Below are 24,126 nucleotides of genomic sequence, written 5' to 3'. Positions count from 1 at the left end.
AGAAAATCACACAGGATTTTTGCACTCTCTTAGGTTTCTTCTAATACGTGAGAGCTGACACCACATTACAACATGCAAACAGAGGCACTGAAGGAAGTTATACAACAGTCACAAAAAGGTTAGCACAGTACAAACCCGATGCAGGCGTACAAATGTAATGCCTGCAGCCTTTGTTACAGCTTGTGGAAATCCCGTCCATAATTGCAGTCACAAATGGATCAGCATTAAAAACTGCATGGCTCTTGCTGCAGCCCCAGGCTTTCTTCGATGCCTCCTCTGGTTACTGCTGGTCCCGTGCCACCATCCAGAGTCCTCGTGTCCCCTTGAGGGGTGCAGAAGTTCACAAGGGAACCTATGCTGCTGACGGTGCTCCAGCAGCCGGTGTCCAAGAGCAGGAGTAGGACAGCTTCTCGCACACAGCTCAGTGCTCTGCACGGGAGAAACCAGTCAAGCATTGCCTGCAGAAGGCGTGCGGCTGTCTCTTGGCTTGTTGTGGCACATCTGCTGTGGTCTGCATGAGAGGCTGGTGCTTGTAAGCCGATGAGAAAGTGATTGCCAGGGCCTCTGAAACGGCTCTGTCTTCTCTGGAGCTGTTTGCTGCTGCCCCGAGCCGTGCAGCTGGCGGTGCTGCTGGTGCGCAGAGCGGCTGCTGCCCAGGACCTTTTCCCCCAGCCAGTCTCTCTTGCTCAGGCTCCTCGGTTAGGACCTGCATGAGGACGATGCCAACAAAGAAGAACAGCCAACGTTTGACTAGGTCTTTCTCCGGGCGTGGCAAATATTTTCTCACCCGGGCTGGGTACAGCACCTTCCGGGCTTTCCTGCTTCGCTTTGTTGGAAGGCCTGGAGGTCTTCCGACAGCTCGGACAGCAAGCATCGGCCTAGGCAGGTTTTCTGAATTGTTTTTCAGCAGATATGTGCTGGAGAAAATATTTTCTCCCGTGTAAGGCAGCATGTCCATAGCAGCCTGTCAGGGTAGCTCAGAAAGCTGGGAGAATTGTATGGAAATCTCTCTCTGCTTAAAGATTGTTTAATTGAAAAAGCAGACCAATGAAATAATATTGAGAAATATTACTAATAACAACAGCGCTTTTATTCGTTCTCGTTAACGCAAATAATGCAGAACCCCAGAGCTGAACTCTTGGAGTGATTTATGCGTTTTTATGGGGAGCTGTTCTTTGATTTCTCTCCCTACTCCTACCCGTGCTATAAATACCAACTTTGATGAGTGAAGTTGTCATGGGAGGAGCTCGGCTGACTCACAAACCGCCCAGGAATGTCTGCCCCCAGCACCCCGTACCTGCCCACGGGCACGCGCTGCTAACAGAAGGCTGAGAGCATGCTCCAAATTTTCTCCTTCCCAGTTCTGCTCCCCTGTGTTACAGCTGTCTATCAAGGCTTCGCCTCAAGACATTTCGGTGCTTTTGAGAGCACAGCCTTCATTAAAATCCACAAATCTGCTATAAAGAACAGAAAAGGAGTCTGAGGACAGGTAAACTCTCAGCTTCCTTCCCAACCCATCCGCCAGCATGGCTGGAGGGGTGCATTTGACCCCAGTTTCTGTTATGAACCTGTGCAATCTCAGCACTATGCCCCAGAAGATGAGCACCTCAGCACTTGCTCTGGCAAGCTCAATCCCAGATATGCCCAGAAAAGGAAAAAATAACACTCGTGTTCAAATTCTTTGTGCCTTATGATGACTAAACATAGCCTGAAAGGGCTGGGTGCCCACAGACCTGCTGGAGAGGTCTCCACAGCTCTCCATGGGATCTTTGTCATGAAGTTAGAAGATTTAGCTGCTAACTTCATGTATGTTTGTTGTCGTGGGGTACTTCACATGATCATATCTGCCAGGGCAGGTGGGGATGAAAAGTGGGCTCCTGCAAAATGTCTTTGGCAATCAGCTACGGGATAGTCAATGTAAAACCCAATATAACTTGATCTCTGTGAGGTCTTCTCAGGCAGCCTGTAGTCACCATGAAGAAGCATGTCCAAAGGGCACAAATTCACTTTTAAACTGTTTTGGGCTGTATAGCATAGCCTGCTTGATCCTTCTTGGAGGAACAAAATGGTGGTTGGCTTTAAGTTGCAAGGCATCCCAACTTCTGCCTTGTAAAGCATCATCATGTTGCTGCTGCGGTGATGTGAACACTCCCATGGGGATGATCCCAGTGGAAACCAGGTCTCAGAGAGAAAAAAAAAAAAAAAATAGCTACCAAGGCAGAGACGCCAACCTTTGGAGCCCCATTCCCAGGTCTCTGTGCCAGCCAGGTGCAGGAGGTGTGTCAGGAGCTCCATGAGGCAACACCACCTGTGGCTTTTGCCATCAACCCTAACACCATTTAAACCAAATGCCAGAGCCAGTGACTTTCCTCAAGACACTTGCAAAATGCCTTCCTGAGTGCAGTCACTTACACTGCCCAGGAGCATGTTTAAACCTGAGACACAACTGGGGCATAAAGACAGACTTTGATGGCTTTTGGTGGTCATTTTTCCCCTATAAGACAAAGAACAGAGGGTTGGGAAACAGAAATCGCTGCTTCCACAGTCACCTAATCATTGTCAGTTCACAGGAGGACAACTCCTAAGAGGTAAGCAATCCATTCAAGCAGCCTCTTTAGCCATTACCTCTCATGGACACTGGTCAGAGTGGGGTGAAATGGGTCTTCCTACCCCTGATGGCTAAATGTGTCTCAGGGGAGCCCTGCCAAGCATCTACCTCCCACGGCTGGTGCAAATCCCTGCAAAATCATCAGGAAGCACCTAAATCATGCAAGTGGTTTAGAAGAAGCACGCGATAAGAGTATTTTTCATGTTGGGTTGTTGCTGCTTTGCCCTGTGGTGCCTGAGCCCTTGGACCCGCCCTGGTCCCCGCACGCGAATGAGTCAGGCTGGGGATTAGTAAGGAATCCTCCCGCCGCCGGGACATGGGCTTCAGGCCTGCTTGACTCAGCTCAGAGGGCAACATGGTGCAGGCAGTTGCCCAAACCAGGCACCAAATGCACCTGGGCATTGGCTGAATGGTGGATGTCAAAAGCCCAAATCAAACATTTGGTGGTACAGTTAATCCCTCTTGTTTCAGCCAGGGCCATCCCCACGCAGAGAGGCAGATCAATGTAGTTTCTGTCCCACCATGAGCTGTGTTTATCTTGGTGCAGGTAATGGGCAGCTCCCAGTGGCCAGGAATGTAGCCTGTCCAGAAGTTGTCCCCAGTTCTGTCACCAGCGGCATCACTTTGTGTTAATCACCTGGAGGTTTCTCAGTGAGGTTCCACATCCTGCACCTCTCGTGCACCATCTCACCAGCACTGCCCAGCACCCAGCTGTAGGAACGTGAGTAATAACCCAACCTCAAAACGAGCCCCAGAAATCGGGGTCTCGACCTGTAGGGACAAATCCTCTCCTTACTGGCAATCATCACTACCCATTAGCTTATCATGTGAGTATGATTACCCAAGGATGTATTTATAACTCCCAGGTGAGCTTGTCCAAGCAGGTCACTGGATCCTCCTCAAATGAGAAGAACTAAGATGAATCAGCACTGCACGAAGCAGATCTTCTGCCCACCAGGTGCAAGGAGATGAAAAAACAATTTTTGTTGAACTGGATCCAAAGAATTGAACATTATCCATCCCGTCTAATCTAGAGACTTCAGAGCATTTCACCAATGGATCACCAAAGCCAAAACCATGAGCCTTGGATGCATCAGGATCAGCATTCAGAGGTGGAGATGATGGATCCTTGGCATAAGCATGCAACCCATAAGGCCTTGGCATGGGTCATGGGATTGGCAGAACTGGTGTGGAGCTTTGTTTGCAGCTGAAGATGGAGCCCACAGCACTGAACGAGCTGAGGACACTGGGTCGCGTCAGGCCAAGGCGTTCCGCAGTGTTCAGTTCTGTGTTCTGACCTCAAGACATCCGAGAATCACGGTGCTGTTTGTGCTAGGCAAGTTTGCAGGGAGGGGCAGAAACTCTCATTACATCATCTGAAATAGTTGGGACAAACCCAAGGTCTGAGGCACGAGCCTTTTTTTGCATCGGAGAGATAAGCAACAACCTTGAAGCCAAGGACCAGCTCACGCTCAAAGCAAAAGCTCAGCGCTGACTTTCCAAGGCCCCAGCAGCACCCGGAGAGATGGCAGGACCCCGATGAAGGCAAAGCAAGCCCATGACTCAGAAACCTTCATCCCACAGGGAAGAAATATATGAAGTCATCTCAGGAAGAACTAAGTGGTTTGCTGTGATATATCAGAAACAGCACGCCAAACTGTAGTAGTGCCAAACTGCACCAGATAACAGGGGTACACAGGGTACATGCCATGCCTTTGGTTGCAGCCTTAGAAAAGTTACCGGGAAATTAAGAATTGGGAAAACACGGAAGCTGGGGGAACATGGCACCAAGCACCCTCTGATTTCAGACAGTCATGTCAGCAACTCTTTTTGTAGTTGCACACAGCTGTTGCTATTTAAGAAGTTTAAGAGGAAAACCATTCAGATCTAAGAGTATCTTTCTCCAGGTTTGTGTTTTTGTTTGTTTGTTTGTTTGTTTTTTCTTAGAAGACCAGGTAAGACCCCACCACATGGGGTTGATTTGAGTGAGAGCATTTGGCTGGCATGGCAAGTTACAGGAGCAGGAGAGGGGCAAAACAGGTCTTCAGCTGCGGTTAATGATTTACCTTTCCTTTTACATATCAGTTGCTGACCACAAAAATGCCCACTGCACACATGTCTCTCAGGGGTCAGGTGCTGGGATCCAGTGCAGGATGGGCTTCTGAGGACTCTTCCTTCTGGTGAAGCTGGGGCTAATGCCAAAAGTTAGAAAAAAAAAAAAAAAAAAAAAACAAAAACTGTGGAGAACTGGTGAGGTGCCCCACTCTGGAGCACATGGGTGGGAGGAAGACTATGGTCCCTGCAGGCTTGTCCCCAGGGTTAAGTCCCTGTAGGGCAATGCACGATTAACAATAAAAGCTGAATGCGAGGCAAGATGGCCTGGTGGAACTCACGCTGTCCTAGGCAGATGATACTGGGTGAGGATGGCTGGGTACCATGGCAGGGCACCCGGGGGTGAGATGTGGTGATGGTGGCTTCCATCAGCAGCATGCTGAGGCTGCTGCATCAAGGATTGCAGAGCTGCACCGGGCTGGCATAACCTGGGCACTGCATGGGCATCGCATGGCCCCAGGGGCCTGACCCTGCCCGGGGAGCACAGAGCAGGAGCCATGGCTTGGAGAGGGGTTTCCAGGTGGCACTTCCCAGGTCTGGTCTCTGGGACAGGCTCTTCCCAGAGTGCTGGGCTGGGGAAGTCCCAGCCCCGACTCACTGCCTTCTCAGGATGCATAATTAGGAGAGCTGAATCCCAGCCTCAGGGATCAGCTGATAAAAAGCTACCCAAGAAGCTCAATGTCAATAAACTCAGAACAGCATCCACTGAAAACCCCAGAGTGCACACATCCAGCACATGGCCAGGAGCAGCTCTTTTCAGCGATCCCCACGGAGGAGGAGGAGGAGGAGGAGCTGATGCTAAGTCCCACGGCAGAGCTCTGCATCTGCCCAGTGACCCGGGGAGCAAGAGGGTCTGGAACCACGCAGCAGAGAGCTGCCCCTTCTGCAGCATTGCTGCCAGTCCTCTGAGATGGCTCCACATGTACACCCTGAAATTATATCCAATAACTATTAATAAACTGGAAGGTTAAGGAAAAGTGGAGGGGAAGTAAATGGAGTTCTAGCCTGGTTTAGTTAAATAATTAACTCTGCATACTCTGCTCTTAGTGCCAGTTGATTCCCTCATCCTTTAATTCACCCCACTTGGGAAATCAGTCCCTTTGGGAAGGTTGCTGATCTCACCACACTTCCCCAGCCTGGCCCTTTTCAGATACAGGTGCCTGAAACTTTGCACCTAAACCCAGGTATTTTAGAAACCCAAACACACCCAACTAAAGAGGTGTAACAATAAACTGGTGCAATCTCTGCAAAGAGATCAGCTGTCTGCTGGGCAGGACAAAGCTACAGCTGAGCCATTGGCAGGCACCAAGGGGTGACAGAAGACAAGCAAAACAGGAGCCCGTGAGCCCACCAAGGCCAAGCCCTGCTCAAGCATCCTCCTCCATCCCCCGGCTCAATGGCACCAATTCTGTGGCTGCTCTCATCAACCCATTTTTGTGCTCTGCTGCCGCAGCAATTTTCCTGCACTTTAACCTAACCCACGTTCTCCAGAGCTGACTCCACGCCCTGCATGAGGAGAGCCTGGCAAACCGAGCCCCGTTGTCTCCTTCCCATCTTTTGCATATTTGAAAGCTCTTATCATGTTTCACCTGAAACTTTTCCCCGCCACAGTTCATGTCTGTGGGCACGATGGCTCGCGCGGCACAGCCCCGGGCTCCCTCCTACCAGGGTGCCCAAATAAGGCCCCCGCACACCAGCCGCAGCCCCGCATTACTTCATCCCTTGTATATGCAACACACCTATTTATACATTTTAATGGGATGCTTGCCTTTCCCACAGCCCCATGGTGTTATTGCTGGCGTGGCGATGCCCCAGGGCTGTTCTCCTTCCAGCCCTTCACTCTCCCATCCCGCGACGTGCACTCGCTCGCTCCTGCCCTCCCCTGCTGCTCCTTCTGCCAGACCTCACTCCGGGTTGCCCGTCCAAAGAGCATCCCACAGGGACCCAGCTCTGGAAAGCTCCTTCCAGTTCATCCAAATAACAACTACTAACAGATATTCTCCAAAATACCCCAATAAAGGAGAAAATTAAACTCTGGGGTCATAGCTTGGAAGATGTTGGGTGTTACTTCTCCCTTATTTGCTATGTGCTTGCTGCTAATGTATTTGCTCCTGTATTTCCCTGGGCCTTCCCACCCTTCCTAAGGGGGTGCTCCTTCCCCTTCAGCCTCTTGGCATCCCACCCCACTTCCGTGCAGTCTCACAAGCTGTTGCAGTTTCCTCTGCATTAATTTCCTCGTATGAATTTCATCACCCACAGCTGCTGGGAAACCCCAGCTGAGCTGTTCTCAATTTCTTTCCCCCTACTGTAGCCCGACACATGAGCAAAGTTTGCTTTCCTGGCTGCAGCTACAGTTTTTAGTGAAGACTACTGGGAGCACTTCACCTTGGAGCACTGAACCTTCTAGGGTTCATCATTAGCTTTCCCTTCCCCTTTGCAGGACATACCATTAGCGTATGTGGGAACTGCCTCACTGTTGCCCTTGCACCCCCTACAAGTGGTGCCCCAGTTTGCATCCATCTGCAAGCACTGCTCAGGTGCTTCAGGCCGATGTCACACCTCATCTGCAGCTCTTGGTGGAGCCATCACGGCCACAGGCACCGGCCAGCAAGGACAAGGTCCCTCTGGGTGGCACCGAGGGTGTGCACGCTACAGGAGGAGCAGCTCTGGTGGCACTGGTGGCACTTGAGAACTGGTACGGCTGGCACATTTCTGCGGTGCAGCACCACCACTGGATCATTGTCCCATGGTGAAAAAAAAACAACAGGGGGGCTCAGCCTTATCAGCCAGCACCCACCTCCAGAGGCAGCTTTAGGCAGGCTCTGATGGATGGAGCCAGCTCGAATTAGCTCCTTTTTAGGAACACTTGAACACAAACCCCTTCTCCTGGAGGCAGCTAAAATTATTCAGAGCCCACACAGAAAGAGTGCGTGCACCTGCTTCCTCGGGCTGGAGCTGGGCCACGTTCATGGAGAAATGCAGGGAAAACCCCAACCACCCACCCAGAGCCCAGACTACATGGAGGGGGCTGGGGACACCCCTGGGACAGGGGTGCCCTGCACGGCTTGGCAGGGACATCTCCTGCACCTGGAGGGAAATGAGATGACTTCGGGATGGGGCATGGAGCCCAGCCAGGCTGCCCACAACCTGCATTGGGATTTACCCCAGGGATTTGTCCCACAACCCAAAGCCAAGCTGCTTTGGCAGGGAAGGGGGTGAAAGTATCTGAGGCAAGGCATCCCCCACCTTGGGGGGTTCCTCTGGGGAAATGGGAGGGGTTCTGCCAACACGGGTCACACCCCAGACACAGCTGACCCCAAAGGGAGGGATGACTCCGTCCACTTTAGCTTTAGGCACCCACGGGGAGAAGGCTGTTGGTGCCTTGACCACTTCCTTCCCTTCCATGCTCCCCACCAGCTGTGTGCTCGGCCTGATGGCCTGCCCGCCTTCCCTGGCCCCCACAGTACCTGCATGGGCCACCAGGGCAGGCCCGAGATGGTGGCCGGGTCCAGCTGAGAGCCCAGGGTGACCCAAGAGCCCAGATCCAGCAGCGCCATGGTGCCGAGCTGGGGCCGGGCTGGGGCTGGGAAGTCAGCCCAGGTCTCAAGGTCGTGCTGGGCTGGTCCATGGCGATGAGCTGAGGATGTCGGGCTGCAGGCTGAGCCAGGCGCGGGGCTGAGGTGGGCCCCAGCGCTCCTCTGACACAGCTCCCGCAGGGACTGATGTCTCAGCTGTGCTTTTATAGGATTTGGGGGTGACTTGGCATGGGGTGTGGCTGGTCAGGGCAGGCCCTGCTGGTGATCTAATAGCTGTCAATTAATTAGGTGTGTCTGTGATATTGGAAGATGCTCCTGGAGCTGCCATGGCTGGGGTCTGACAGTGCCACGCGTGGTGGTGAAGCAGCCTGTGCCCAGGGGCCGTGGGGATCCCCATCCCTGATCTGAGCCCAAAACTGACCAGGCCAACGTGGTCATACCTTCAGTGCTGGGCAAGATGGATGAACCATTTCATGTTTACTTTTACCTTCCTTTATCCTTTGCCTCTTCCACAGGCAGCAACAGCAGCGGTTTCCACATCCTCACTATCACATACCTGGTATCACTCTGCCCTCTCCCCATGGTAAATGCTAAAAGAGAATTCAGCCCCAAAACGGCTCTGGCTTCAGGGTGCAGAGTCCCCACGAGCACCCACCAGCCCATGATAGGGAGTAGTTCTCCTAGAGCTGCCTTAATTACGGAGCCAGCGATGCCTTGCTTCGGGGCCAAACGTGGTGCTGTGCCCACAGCAAAATACAGCTCCAAATTCAACAAGGAGGTGTTTCTGGCTGAACAACAGCTCTCGCCTTCTTTTGCCAACACAGGATGCCATCCCAGCCACACCTATACCAAATATATACGGTGGCTCCCACGTTTAGAGCAGCCACCTTTCACCTGTGGAGCTGATGAAAGCACAGAACAAAGGTGCAGCTGTCATCAGTGTCTTTATCCCTAGTGGGATCTCCTACAGAGCCATATTTCCACAATTGACTATAACAAAGATATTAAGAGGAACAGGGGCCAGCATGACGCGGCTGTACTGAGCTGTGCGGCTCATTTAGTAGGAGAAAAAGGGTCAGGGGAGAAAAGTGGAGAACAGGTCCCTGGGAATTCAGAGGTTCATCTACATGAACCATAGCACCTCAGCCACAGCCATGGAGAGAAATCTCTCTGGGAGCACCCTGGGTCCTGTTTCAGGAGTATTCGAGACAGAAGAGGACTAAAGACAAGCCACCACTATCTGGTCATCACATTCAAGCTTCACCAGAGGAGATCTTTACTGCTAGATCCAGACCTGTCACCCAGCATTTTGGTGCCAGGTGGGTATAGGAGCATCTCTGGTGATTCAGAGGAGCAGCTCTTGGGACAACCTTGGGACAACCAGCTCTTGGGACTTGGGACAACCTGGAGAAGTTGTCTGAGTTGGGATCCCAGTCCTGGGAACAGCCTGGAGAGTCGTCCAGCAGGGAAAGTCATCTCTCTAGCCTGGAGGTGCCCATGCTTTCCAACAAAGGCCTCCAGAGGTGGAGGCTGCCAGGAGTGCTGGGCGCAGGGGGAGGGCCAGCACATGTCCAGCACTGGCTCTTCAGCATTGAGGTGGTCCCCAAGCCGCCCTTCATGCAGCAGAAAGCTGTGCCTCCTGCTCAGAGAAGCTTCACAAGAAGCAAAAGCCTTGGCAGTTCGTTAAATGCACGAGTGTACCTCATGCCTTGTGCTCAGCAGAGCCAGGACTGCTTTGCACTCTGAAGGCAGCACTGCTGCTTGTCCTGACACCACCACAGAAGCCACCTGCAACCCAATGCCCACGGGTGCCTGCTTCAGCACCCTGGAGCACGACACGATAGCCACTGGTCACATTTTCCGCTCCCAAGTGCGGGCAGCGTGGGTGATGTTGACCCCTCCTGTCATAGCCTTCAGCTTTGAGTTCCTCCCAGAAGAGGGAGACCGTGGCAGAAGAAAACAGAAATAACCTCTGTCCCTCTCCCAGCTGGACGGGGAGGGAATCTGGCCCTTGTGTTGTTTCTGTTTCTTATCCAGGATAAAAACACATTAACTGTGCTGGTGGTAAAATCTTACTAAGCTATGGAAACCAGCTCACACACGTCACTTTTTGTGGAGATCAACCCTCTTGCACTTGTATCTAGAGGGTGGCTCAGCTTCATTCAGAGCCCTTCCCCTAAGCTATGCAACCAGCCCTGTGGACTCCCTGCCCCAGCTGCTCTCACAGGCAATTCTGCAGGAGAAAAAGGCTTCTCCACTGGGCAGCTGCAAGAGGAAAAGCCACGCACAGGCTTCCCAGCCTCGCATTGTCTCAGCCAAGGGCCCATTTGCAAGGTCTCCGGCCTCATCCTCCCCCAGGCAGCTCCATAAGGGTGGAGGAGCCGTGCAGCACCCAGCTTTCTGTGCTGCTGCACTGTGTGTTTTGGGGCATTTGGCTTACCACAGGCAAACCCCAGGAGCTGCGCACGCTGCGTCGAGGTGGTCTGCAAAAAGCACTCAGCAAAGCTGCAGCCTTTGCTCCCAGTCTGAGTCAGCTGCATTGAGGCAGAAGAGAAAATTCAGAGGAAAACCACATTTCAGTGAAATAGAGGAAAAGTACTTTGAGTGATTTTATTCAGGACAGTTTGGATTTATTCCTGACAATAGCTCTGGAAACAGGAGTTTGTGATGGACGTCTTTGAAGACCAACAGTTAGAAAGAGGCAAATCAACCAACCAGTGCAAACATCCACAGGATTATGTATACGATAATTCACAGCAAACTGTAGAAGGGGATCTGGGCACAAAACCAAAACCTGAAAAAGCAATGCCATAAATACCTGCTCCGATTGCCTGCTCAAAACAAGGACCTGTGCTCTTCCTGAGGAGCTTCCAGGCCACATGCTCTCCACCAGGTCTCAGTGGCACAGAACCTCTTTTTGGCCTTGCAGCACTAGGAACGGGCCCAGGATCTCGCCGCCCTTGGCCCAGACAGCCCAAATTGTCTTTTCCAGTGTGTGTTGCTTAATATCTGTCAGTTGCTATTTTGGGCTTTCTAGATAATGAGCACGGTGAAGTGTACCCAGGAGCAAAAAGCAGAAGAGCTCTCAGGACAAGTTGCCTGCACCAGACCCCAACCACTCTGGCAGTGCTTTCTGCCCTGGCTGGCACAGTCTTCAAGGCGAGCCCAGACAGACTCGCAGGGCAGAAACCTCGCTGGAGGTGCCAAAGGTGAGCTCAGGTATGAGCTCAGCCGAGCAACAGCTCAGGAACCAGTCCAAGAACACAAAGCAACCTCAGGAGCGTGCGGTCACGTAGGAGATGGAGAAGGCAGAGCTCTGACTGCCCAGGCATTTAGGGCTGAGGGGCCACAAATTCTCCATTCTCAAGGCATCCCCAATGCTGGCAGCATTGCCTCTGTTCTGCAGAGCCACCTGGCTTGCACAACACCAGCCAGGATCAAGAAGAACGAAGGGGTGAAGACTGAGCCTGGAGAAGGAGCGAGATGCAGCTCCCTGTGCTGCCGAGACAGCAAACCCAAATGGGTCATGGTTCCTTCCCTTTGGCTTGTTCCCCACAACATCTGTTCTCATCTCACAACTCCTTAATGACCAGTATCCTGAATGAACACGTGAGGAACAAACAAAGCATCTCCAAATTACTGGGAGGCTGCTGGGCTTCGTTGACCGTGCCTTGTTCACAGCACAGCAGGAACAAGTGAGGCATCTGGAGAAGAGCGATCGTGCTGCAGAGGAGCTCAGGCTGCCATCCCACTGCCTCAACCAGGGCAGCCTCTGAGCAGGTGACGGGAGGCCACCTGGACCACAGGCCGCTGTAAAACTCCTCTGTAAGCCCAGAATTTTGTAAATCCTGAGCACAGGGTTCAGTCTCCGCAGTGAGTCACTACAGCAGGTTGACTTTGGCCACGACCTGCTTGCAGCCCATCCTGGAGTACTGCTTGTCACCTGTAGTGTAGTAACTGAGCTGGCTGGCTAAATTCTCAACGTGGTCCTGGTCGGGATACAGCCCTTCCCTCCTCATCTCCTCTAGGAAGCAGTTGATGACGTGGCTCTTCTCCAGGAGAATGAAGGGGATGATGTCTGCAGACTTCCAGAGAGGGTGGGTATGGATCAGCACAGGCTGGACAATTCTCAGCAGCTCTTCAGCTCCCCTCTGCTGACGCAGAAGCTCAGCAGATGCATTCTGGATAACAAACTGGGTTATTTCGCCACCTCCTATGTTGCTTATTAAGATGTAGATGGCATTCAGGAACTCGTTGGTTTGATTGGGTTCAAAGAATCGGCTGAGAGTATCCAGCAGGACTGGGGACATTAGCTCAACCTCATCCAGAATAAACAGTGGTATTTTCTCTTCTATTTCTGCTCTTGTAACCATGTCAGAAATTTTCTTAGACAAATCTATTTCGCAAGTAAGAGGAGCCACACCGTTTGGGCAGTGATGCATAACAAAGTACTGAAGCACGAAGTCATTGTCCATGACAGAACGAAAATGTTTGGCCAGCAGCCAGCCGACGTGACTCTTCCCAACCCCTGTTGGGCCATTTAAAGAAATTACTAGAGGCTTGTTGTGTATGTGGGTAGCCAGATAGTCTTTCAGCAGTTCCATAATACTTTCCACAGCAACCTTCTGCCCAAATACTTCCCGGTGCATTGTTTTCTCTAAACCATCGAGGTCGTATTTTTGGAGATTGTCATCCAGGTTCTCTATAGCATTGAGAATCTGGAAGAAGATAATGACAATGAGCAAGAGGAGGCAGCGTTTCGCATTGCTCTTCTCCTCTGTTGGAAGGTATCTTTTTGTTTTATCTGGATACAGGACTATCCGCGATTTCCTTCGTTTCTTTTTCCGCCTGGATTTGTTCATTGAACGCTGCTCCACAGATGTGTCAAAGGTGAAGTACTGTGACGTTTCAAAGCCACTCTGATTAAAGAAGGACATGGAGGAGCCGTACAGGCTGGATCGGGTCAGGGAAAACTGCCTCTGGAGCAGCCGTGCGTGGACATGCTCTGACGATTTTTCTCGGGGGAGCTCTAAATGCAGGCGGCTTTTCTTTTGCACCCGGTATCGCCGTCGAAGGCGGACAATTGCCCGCAAGGGAGAAGAAATAAACGAGATTTTCTTTGAAGAGTCAGGGTTTTCAGCATCAGGCCCTTCTTCCTCATCACTTTCATAGTACATTGCCTCTCCTCTTGCATCAGTCTCAGCACAGGGCATCTCTCCCTCCCCGTCACTGTCTGTGCAGGGCATCACTTCTTCCACACTGCCCTCAGCACAAGGGGCCTCTTCTTCTGCATTGCTTTCAGCACTGGGCATCTCTACTTTCGAATTGTTCTCAGTGCTGGACATCTCTCCTTTTGCATCACTGTCGGCACAGGACCTCTCTCCTTTCACATCGCTCTCAGCGCTGGACATCTCTCCTTTCGCATCACTCTCAGCACTGGACATCTCTCCTTTTCCAGCGCCCTCGGCACTGGACATCTCTACTTCCACATTGCTCTCAGCACTGGACATCTCTCCTTTTGTATCACTCTCAGCACTTGGCATCTCTCCTCCCACATCCCCCATGTCAGCCGGCATTTCTCCATCCACCTTCTCACAGGACAGCTCTCCATCCATCTCACTTGGTTCTTACAGCACATTCACATCATCTTTTTTGCTAAAAGAAAAAAAAAAAAGGACAATATAAAATCAATCTATGTAAGATCAGAAAGTGACTAACAGCAGCCAAACGAGGAAGCTATCCCACTCTCTTACAAGCAGAGCAATTATATGTAGCCATCAGCCACAGGAGGGTGGCAGAGGGAGACTTTCCGACCTCAGCTAACTTTCTGGAAGACCTCCCAGACACACAAGGCTACAGGTGAACTTCAGTGTAAATAAATGCAAATCAATGCCTCTCCCAGAAGATAACCCTGGCCTCACACACAGAAGGAAAGCTCAGAGCTGGCTGGGTCAGAATCCATGACGTGTGCTGCCAGGACTGCATCAGCTCAGTCCTCGACAGAGACCAAAAAAAAAAAACCAAAAGCTACAGTAAGCACGACTAGGAAAGGAACCGAGAATTAATCATTACGCCACCAAAATGTCATTATGCCACCATGCAACCCCCCAATGTGCCCAGATGTCGACTCCTGGAGGGCAGACAGGCACTGGTGGATGGAGCCTGGGCCCAACTGATGAAGCAGCAGGACCGCAGGCAGGCAGACCCTGCCCTGAGCCAGAGCTGCCCCCTCCGATTTCCCTAACATCTGCCAGGCAGGAGCAGCACACAAAAACCACACCTCCGCCCCAGTGTATGCACACACGCACGTACACACACCCCCATAAGGAAACATTTCCCTGTCCACCACGGAGATCTTTCAGGGTGTGGAAGCGTGCATGGGGTAACTCGCTGCCAAAAAGCCCAGGCACTGGTTGTGGCACGGGGTGATCGTTCTCAGCTGTGCTGAGGCTTTGCAGGCTGCCACGGGGAGCTGAGTGGGGCTGTCCCACGGCCCCATCACCCTCCTGTCCCCCATCCTTCGCTGCCCCACTTCCCACATGAAACCCCAGGGGAACACAGGGCCGTGAGCATCCCCCCAAAATTACAGCCGCATGGGGAATGCACAGACAAACCTCGGTCGGTGAGCAGGGAGGAAGAGGATGCGCTCCGGCAGCGGGACACGATGATGGGAGCACAAAACTGCCGGGGAAACCCCAAGGAGGAAGCGGGACTTCGGGTCTGGACACGGCCACCTCCACGTGCAGCAGCACCAGTGCCGGCTCGCTCCCTGCCCTGCACCAAGATGCTGCCGGCAGAGCTGTGTCACGGTGGGAGGGCATTTCCCCGCCGCCTCCAGACCGCGCCAGCACTGACGCAAGGGGACAGTTGGCTGCGGTGACATCGCCAAGCCCACGAGCAGGAAGCGGGGACGGGCAAGGCGAGCAGAGCTGCTTTCTACCTGGAAAATCAGCCCCAGCCCCTGGCAAAAGCCTCGCACCTGCGGGGAAGAGGTGGCCACCGTAGGGCTCGGTGCTCGCTCGCCGCGGCGCAGCAGGAAGGTGCCAACCTGCAACATGTCATGCTCAGGCGAGGGTTTTTACATCAGGGAAGCTGTGCCCGAACCCAGCACTCGGCTCCTTGTGGGAACTGGGCCAGAGCAGGCAGCTCGCCGTGCACTAATGGCTGTGTGAGCTGCTGCCGTGCAGCAATTAGCCCTGAGCGCTAATTGCTGACCCTGCGCAGGATTTGGCTGTGCCCTGCAATAAAACCAGCCAGGCAAGATTCCTGCGAGGAAGTGCAGTGGCGGTGGGGCCAGCAGGGCTGGGGTCCACTGCTGGGGTCCCTGAGCTGTCCCCACACCACCCCGGGGCCACACGCTTGCTTCTCCCCCACTCATTTGGTCTTTGCCCACGCGCTGCCCACAAGGCTCCTTGGTGTGGCCATCCCAAAAGCTGCCCTGCACCGTGGAGCTTTGCCTGGGGGCTGACCCCCCTCCATGCCACCACACACACACAAAGTTTTCTCATCCCTGTAGGTACAGAGGGATGTGGAAATGCGAGGGTTCAGGGAGCGGAGCGATAACGTGAGGAGCAGTGCCACATCCCAAACACACCCCAATGGGTGCTGCAGGGTCACAACCTGCTGCCCCACTGCTGCCTGCAGCCCTGGCCAAAGTGCTGTGTGGCTCCACCACTGCCACCACCATGCCCATGACTGGAGCCTGGGGGTCCCCAGACCCCTTCCCCAGCAGCCGACAGCCTGAGCAGCCATCCGTCCCCCAGCATGGGATGGCAAGGCCTCCGTGCTGAGCTGGAGGAGGCTGGGTGGAGGCACCAAGCCCCATCTCCAGCAACGACTACGTCCAGTCATGCATAAAATAATCCTGCTAATACCGTGAGTCAGGGCCTAATACCTGCTGTTATTGAGGACTTGAATTTTGTAAGAGTGGCCCCTGCTTGCTCAACAGGGCCGGGGAAGGCAGCCGTGGCAGCATGTGGAGACGTGCCTTCAGCACCCTGCTAGGATGTCTGGTGAAAATAATAAGCAAAAGCATCAGCAATGGGATCTGCGGCATCCCCAGTGCTCGTGCAAACACCGCTAGTCGCTTCCCCACAACTGCTCCAGTCCTACAGAAGGGATTGAGTTTGGAAACATTCTGGAGGAAGCTCCGGATCTCCTCCACCAGCTTTCCCTCAGTCCTTGCAGCCATCTCTCGCCCTGCTCCAGCTCAGCCTGACCCAGCCTGTGGGGCCACGTCCCTGCGGCTCTGAGCACCCAGGGAGCTGCACCCCGAGCCCGGCAGTTTGGGCGGCAGAAGGGGAGAAGTGGGGCTGGTGAAGCTGCTGGGAAATAGGGAACAGCTGGAAAACCCCAAAGGATGACTGCCCACCCCCATCGTGCTGAAATCAACCACCTCCATCTGCTACCAAACATATCCGGGGGAAATGTGAGCAAAAGGGCCCCATGCAGAGAGTCAAGGACAAAAGGGCCAGGAGCGGAAACCCTGGCTCTTTTGGGAAGTCTGAGATGCCCAAAACTCTGTGCTGCCCAAACTGCTATGCTGACCAATTCACTGTGCCACCCAAATCGTCGTGCCACCCAATTCACTGTGCCACCCAAATCGCTGTGCCACCCAAATCACCATGCCACCCAAATCGCCGTGCCACCCAAATCGCCGTGCCACCCACATCACTGCACCGTGGGGCCAGCCTGGGAGCGTACCCCAAAACCTCTTTGTGTCTCAGGGCACGCACATGCTCGCTGTCTCCCAAAACACCGCACGAAGGTGGCAGCAATGCAAAACCCACCTGTGACGCCCCAAAAGCCAGCTGTCCGCCCAACCCCAGGCTTTCACCAACCGGAGCTCGGTGCGTGCGAGGCTGCAGGGCATGCAGGGGACGGGGCCGGATGGCGTGCAGGGACCCGCAGCCTCTCCTCGGGGCCGGCCGCCGGTGCTCCCCTTCGGTCACCCCAGCCCAGGCAGAGGCCTCGGACGGGCCGGCCGCCCGCGCTGCCCCTTGCATCCGTATAAAAACCCAGGCGCAGGGAGGAAATGGCGCGGAGGAGTGGCCCCGGCGGCACTTCCTTCTGCTCCGCCGGCCGCTCCGTTTTCGCCCTTCTCTTGCTCAGCGCCCGGTGCAGCCGCTTCGTGCGAAGGAGTGCGAAGGCTGCCGAGCGTGGCTGGGGCTCCCAGGTGAGCTCATCAGCCTCGAGAGCCCTGATTTTGGGCAAAACATCCCCACCCTGTGGGGTGTGATTAACCCCAGCCCAGCACCGGAGAGGTTACAGCGGTTGCGGTGTGCTCGGGGGTTATCGGTGCAGCTTGGGGCAAAGCCAGAGGGTGAAACCAGGAAGGAGTGAGTCCATAAAAAAATAGTGAGCCTGCCAAAAACAGTGAGCTGGGAGGCATTGGTTTGTGTCTTCTGGGTTTTGCAGTACAGGAGCTTTGCCCCCCCCCATCACTGCTGATGCCTTTATCCCCTTTATAGCACCCATGCCCACTGCAGAGGGGACTTGATTGAGTTCAGCTTATTCCACTGACAGCATTAAGGGAGAGACAAAAATCAGTGGGGTTTTGCAGCCCTGGTTGTGCAGAGGCTGCTGCACCTGCAGCTCGTCCCCCCCAGGCATCTGCCCTGCCAGCCCCACACTCTCACCTGTGCTCGCATGGTCCCGCTGGGCTTTTCCCAAAAGCCAGCACCAACTGGCAATGCCTGCTCAGCCCCAAAGCCATCCCTGGGCACTCTTTCGAGCTCTTTTTTTTTTTTTTTTTTTTTTTCCTGGGTGAATCCCCAGGGGAAAGTGGACAGAAGGAGTTGAAACCTGGTCCCGCAAGAGCAGCTGCCCAGGACCAAAAATAGGTGGGAAAAAATAATCCTAAAACTTTTCCAAGCCTGCATGGGGCTGCTGAACGCACCTCTGCTGCAGCCGGGGGGATTTGCCTAACAAATCCTTGTCAATGTGGGGATTTCAGCATCATGAAGGCACAGGGGCTCGGTGCCTGGGGTGGCAGCCACTGCAACGTCCCCTCCGGAGGAGCTGGGGTGGGCATTTCAGGAGTTGCCACGCTCACGGATGGAAAAAGAGGCATTTGGTTAATTCAGGGGTTTGCAATGGGGGAGCGTTGCCCCAGCAGAGCTCAGCATGGCTGAACACCACCAAAAAATAAAAAAATAAAAGGCAATATTTCCCACTTCATTAAAAGCAGCAATTAGGAGGGCAGGAGGCTTCCAGCCACCGCCTGAAGGCTGTTAGGGAACACCAGCAGCCCGGGAAAAAATGGGCTGCAATAATTCAGGAGAGGAGTGAAGCATCCCCAGCGCGTGGCTCAGGGGAGCAGGAAGCCCCCAAAACACTGCAGGAGAGTGAGAGGAGGGCGAAAGCACCGAGGGATGGTGGTGTTGGGGGGTGCATACATCCCACCGAAGCTGGGGGCAGATGGACGTGCTGGGGGGGGGGACAACACGTTGGGGGACCCATGTGCAGGCAGTGCAATGGGGGGCACACAGTGGGGGAACAAGTAGGGGTGTCGGGCAGTGCAGGGGGAGGCAGAGAATTTGGGAACACTTTTGGGGAGCAGTGGGGGGGGGGGCATTCGCTTGCTTTGGGGCAGCGCAGTGTGGGGGCTGTAGGCATGGGGGTCATGCAGGTTGGCAGAGCGGGGCTGGGTGTTGGGGGCAGCCCCCTCCCCTCCCAAGCCCCCCACTCACCTCGGGGCACCTGCGAGCCCCCTGCCCTCGCTCCCTGCCCGCCCCAGCCTGGGCCCCCCCGGGAAGGAAGCGGCCGCTCGCGGGGCCCGCACGGGGAACTGAGAGCAACGGCTGCGGGCGCTGCTGCGGCCCTTCCTGCAGGGCCAGGAATGCAAATCCTGCCCAAACACGGCCTCTCCCACAGCTCGGCCCCAGCCAGGGCCCCCCGGGGATTAAAGGGGTGAAAAATCCCAGGGGAAATGACGGGGTGCCCATCACCCGTGGGTAAGCACACCAGTGGATCCCCTGTCCCTCCTGCTGGTACCCAGCACACCGCTTTCGGGCACCCGCACGTTCCCGTTTCTGCCTTTGCTTTCACACCAACTTTGCTGTTTTCCTCCACGTTGTGGCATCTGTAAGCCGGGCGCATGCAAATCCTGCCCCAGCGCGAGGGAAATGAATCCCCAGGTGCAGCTGGGGCTGAGGGTGCTGCCAGGGGCTGAGGAGCGCCCAGGATGCAGCTCCCGTGCTCCTGGGAAATATTCGGGCCATGGGAGGCAGCCGGTGCTGCGACCCCAAAAAAGGAAGAATAAAAGAATTAAAAAACAAAACAAAAAAAAAAAGAAGGATTTTGTAATCCTTCCCACAGTGGGTACAGCAGGGTGGGAGCATCTCAAAACCCAGCGTTTTGGCCAAAAGCACAAATTGCAGCAAGCTCAGTGCAATACCACGCAGCAGAAACGCTGATCAGAGGCTGCCCGGGCAGGATGTGGCCCTGGGGCCACTGAGCTGGCCCCAGCTCCGTGCTGTTCCCTGTTTGACTGTTAGCAAAAATTTCCAACTTTCGTAAGCAGCCCTGGTTTAACGTGTCCTGAGTAACCCAAACAGTTTACGTGTGGGCTGCGGAATGTCCCTTGTAGGGAAGAGGCATCCTGCTTGGTTTATGGTGGGCTTTCTAAACAGTTTATAAATAGAGCAAGGTAAATGATTGCCACCACTCTTCTCGCAGCAGAGCAAAGATTTCCACCCAGTTTCTATTTAAAGAAACTCAGAGCAGACCAGTCCAGATTGAAACTCTTAAATGCCCGTTTGAAGCCCCTGTTTCTCCTTGAGCGGAGCTATGTCCCTACCTCGCTAAAACAATGAGAAAAGGAAAAAACCAAGCAAAGCGGCCGTGGCAGCTTCAGCCCCTCACGTGCCAGGCTCGGTGGTGTCACGGGAATGCTGCGGCCAGGCCAGGAAGGTCCCAGCCATGCAGGGACAGCCAGCGGGGGAGGCACCGGGAGCTTTTTGCATGAGTAAAAATGTGGAAGTTCAGGGGTGAAAAAAAAGAGGAAAAAAAAATGGAAAGTACAGGGGAGCGGTGAGTGGCCCCAGCAATCCCTCCCACGTTACCCGAGCACCATCACATTGCTCGCATCCCCCCGATAACATAAATAACGTCTTGTTTCGCAAGCAGTGATAAATAAAGTGATCTTAGCACTTCCCTGTGTAAACGAGCATTCGCCAAAATAGTTTATGTTCTGCAGCAAGGACACTTACAAAGCGCCACAGAGGGACTGAAGCCATTTCTAAGCACCTGAGGAGGAAAGAAGGATCAATACGAGCTTTCAGGCTTTACATTTTTCTTTCTTTCCTCTGGCAGCAGAAGCGATTTGCAATGGGCACGTACCTGGTGCTCCCAGCACGGCCTGAGCCGGGGTCCGGTCGGGATGCGGCGTCTCCTCCGCTGGCCAGAGCGTTCCCATTGCACGGTGCAGGGATGAGCCAATCGCCCTGATTTGTTTTTCTTTTTTTTTTTTTTTCTAGCTTCCTCAGCTCAGGCTGAAAAATTCCCTCCCCGGCTTGTTTCAATTAACTTCAAGCCCTTGACATTCCATCGCAGCTGAAGCGCTCATTAAACCGGAGTTTTTCCTACTGCAGCGCTTTGAACCTACCGCAGCAAAACTCGCCCCGTGGCTCTGAGTCAGGGACGTGGCGGGGACGGGCGCAGCTCCTGCCCCAGCAAACTCATCGGGGTCGGGTTGGGGCAGGCTGCTCGTCCCGTGCTGAGCTCCGCCGCGGCTCTGTGCAGGCTGGGAAGGGCCCCGTGTGCCCCGTGTCACACGCACGCCAATCGAGAAACATTTTTTTTTTGTGGCTATCAGCAAAACACAACCAGCCCCGGCAGTGCTTGCAGCTGCTTTTGAGCCCCAGCTGCCAGCTCTTGCTCCATCGCTGGTGGTGGCCGGGGACAGCCCCGCTGCAAAGCTGGTGGCTTCTTTGATCTCGTGTGACCGAAGTGTGTCTGCCCTCCCCGTCCCAGCCGCGGAGCATCCAGATGTTTGGAGTTCAGAACCATTGCGAATGCACCCGGTGCAGCCACTGCCTGGCTGCTGCTGCTTCTGTTTGCTCAGATGCCTCTCTTTTCCAAATCCAATCCATCAAACAAACCAAATAGAATCAGAAGAAAGATGAGAAGGTGTGAAACACGGCCTCTGCTCCTGCAGCCCATATAGAAAATAGGTACCTGCCATGGGATGCCCACACCATGCTCCCTCTCACCTTGCCAGGGCACGTGGGTTGGGATGGAGCCCAGGTGCCTGGGGGCTGCTTTCAGTTATTCAGGGGGCAGAGAGCTGAGCCAGAGGTGACAAAAGGCTCTAGGAGCCAAGCGGTGTTCAAGAGAATGTGGAAAAGTCCCTGGGAGGCATTTTCTGCAGGGAAGAAAGTGTCCCCTGCATCCAAAACCAGGAACCTGCTCCAGGAGCACAGCGTGGGAAGCAGAGACCAAAGCCTGGGGCTCAACAAAGTTTTGTCTCGTGTCCTTGTCCTATGGGTCCTGGGTGCAGCTCCCAGGGACATCCCACACCATGTCCTGGCCATCCCACTCCCCTGGCGGCCCCAAACAAGGAGAAGTCCAGCAGGGTGTCCTACCAGCGCCTGCTGGGCTCCACACTTGCTCCTGGCATGTTTGGGCACTGATTTCCCTCCCTGCCTGCTGCCATTTGGGACTTAGCCACCATCTGTCCTTCTTGGCTTTACCTGGAGTAACGTCCCGTGCATTTGCTGTTAAAAACAAATTTTCCTGCCCTGCTCAGGGCTCCTGCTCCTTGCAGCACCATGTATGTACCCAAAGCCAAGCTACCTACAGCCCACAGTCACAGCAGCCCAAAGCGTCCTCCCCATGTCCCCCTTTGGGCCACCAACCCTCAGCTCCATGCACCCAGCACCTACTCCACTACCTGCATCGCCCCAGGTCCCAGACATCACCCTCCCCTTCATCGGGTTGCAGCACAGCCCTGCAGAAGGCACCCACCCTCCTGCCACCCATCCTGCCTGCCAGCTGTCACCGCTGTCCCCAGGCCACAGACAGGCACAACCCCAAAAGTGCTCTGGAGTTGAGGGTTTCTCAGCTTCTCCACCCCGGGTAACACATCTGACAGTAAAAGCAGGATCTGTGGGCAGCACTTGTTCAGCTTCAGGAACCAAACCAGCCTCAAGTGCCCCGGGTGCAGCAGCACCACCACCAGCTGAGCCAAACCCTGCTCGGCTTCCCAACGTACCTGAGCACAGCTACTGGGGTGGCAGGGGGCAAAGCCCTGCCCATCAGCAACGGCTGTCACCCAGAGCGAGACCCAGGACATCCTGCTGTCTGTCCTCTGCGTGGCAAGAAGCCCAAGTCCAAGTCATCAAGGAACATCCTCATCTGCTGGCCGGGACACAGAGGATCACCGCAGGACAGCCTCTGACCAGGGCATGGGGTGGTCCCAGGGCTTTCCCGGCTGGGATTTGCCCACTTGGGGAAGAGCAGGGGGCTTGCAGGACAGCCCCCAGGGCATCTCAAGGCTTTGCTTCAAACTGCCAAAACTTGCACCCTCAAAACAGCTCTAGCTGCCTGAGAGGAGAACATGGGGCTTTTGTTCCCCTCTGTAAGAGGGAGAGAAACCCCTGGTGCAGCCTGATCACAGGGGTTTTGAGGGGTTTATTTAGTTATCAACAGCCCCTAGAGCACAGGGAACGTTTGAAGCTCAGTAATAAAACGTTAACCAGCTCCTAGTGCCACGAGACCATGAGCCTGGAGCAAAGTGCCACAAGACATGCTGTCACCCACAGAGGAAGAGCTGCAAACGTGCACAAGAGGGAGATAAGCTGAGAGCCCACAGCAGCACTAAGGGTGCCCACATTGGGGACTTACAGGCCTTTAATGTAAGTAAGAAAGACAAGGCTGGATGTTAAATACAGGTCGTTTTATCTGCTCTAAGTGTCTCTCATGCACCTGGACCCACAGCAGGGCAGCCAGGGTTACAGCCTGCCCGCCCTGTACTCCATGTGTGGCTGCTGGTAGCAGTTTCAGCTGCCTCAATACACACAGCCTGGGCTAAAATATTCAGCAGGGGATGGAAAGACTTCTTGGGGTGTGGAAACACATTCTTTGCATCACAGAAAGTACATTTTTTAGGAAGAGCCAGATTTCCCCAGCATATTCCTCCCAATAAGCAGGACCCACCTGGAAAGCAGGACTAGAAACCTGAATGCCATTCAGTGGAGACTGAATGCAATCCCGAAACACATCCATTGCTCGCATCCATTGCTTCATCTTGTACCCAGGCTGGGGTCACAGTGTCTAAGCATAGCTCAGGGATTATCCCATCCAACTGCCTCACTATCTCAGCAAGGCCAGTAACCCTGAAGCATGCCAACAATGCACACTTGGTTGTAACAGCGGTGGTTTTCAAAGGGAGAAAAGGGAGATGTGCATTCATGCCATGGTGGATATACCCTGCCAGTGCCCGGGTAGTCCGCTTATATCCTCTAGGACTAAAGAGCTTGCCTTGAAGAATTGCTGCATGTCATCATCTAAAGCATTTTTCATTCCACAATAAAATTATTCCACCCATCTTAAAAGTCCTGAACAAAGGTAAGGGGACCCTGGAGTCTCCTCGGAGCCAAAGGAGACAGGATGAACACCACACTTGCTTTTATGTAGGGTCTCACTCACCACAACCAGCATCAAGAAGCTGCTGGAGCCACACAAAGAGACCCAGACACAGCTGCAGCCAACAGCCCCCTCCCAAAACCTCCCGGGGCTGCAGCTGGAGACCCAAGGAAAGGACGATGGTGCCCAGCAGGCTGGGGAGTTTCCTGCCAGCCCTTTCAGCGAGGGAAAGCTGATGCAAACAGCACTCTGCCAAGAGAAAAGAAAAGAGTTGGTACCATC

The 24,126-nt window shown here is 54.1% G+C and overlaps 1 protein-coding gene across 6 annotated transcripts; it reads right to left on the bottom strand.

Moving 5' to 3' along the window:
- Positions 1-10,841: 10,841 nt before the first annotated feature.
- Positions 10,842-21,079, bottom strand: TOR4A (torsin family 4 member A). Of its 6 annotated transcripts, XM_038164989.2 has the most exons (3): positions 20,599-21,079; positions 20,469-20,505; positions 10,842-13,911 (listed from the first exon to the last, which is right to left on the bottom strand). In XM_038164989.2, exon 3 carries the CDS (start codon positions 13,869-13,871, stop codon positions 12,138-12,140), a length of 1,734 nt encoding a protein of 577 aa, XP_038020917.2. In that variant the 5' UTR covers positions 13,872-13,911; positions 20,469-20,505; positions 20,599-21,079; the 3' UTR covers positions 10,842-12,137. The 6 variants fall into 6 exon arrangements, with proteins under 6 accessions (XP_038020917.2, XP_005027576.4, XP_027326751.3 ...); XM_005027519.6 differs by lacking the exon at positions 20,469-20,505 and having other exon boundaries at positions 20,599-21,076; XM_027470950.3 differs by lacking the exons at positions 20,469-20,505; positions 20,599-21,079 and adding an exon at positions 18,948-19,104.
- Positions 21,080-24,126: the final 3,047 nt, after the last annotated feature.

This window comes from Anas platyrhynchos, chromosome 18 (assembly GCF_047663525.1).
Source record: "Anas platyrhynchos isolate ZD024472 breed Pekin duck chromosome 18, IASCAAS_PekinDuck_T2T, whole genome shotgun sequence".
NCBI lineage: Eukaryota > Metazoa > Chordata > Aves > Anseriformes > Anatidae > Anas > Anas platyrhynchos.
This window is presented reverse-complemented; position numbering and strand designations above follow the sequence as displayed.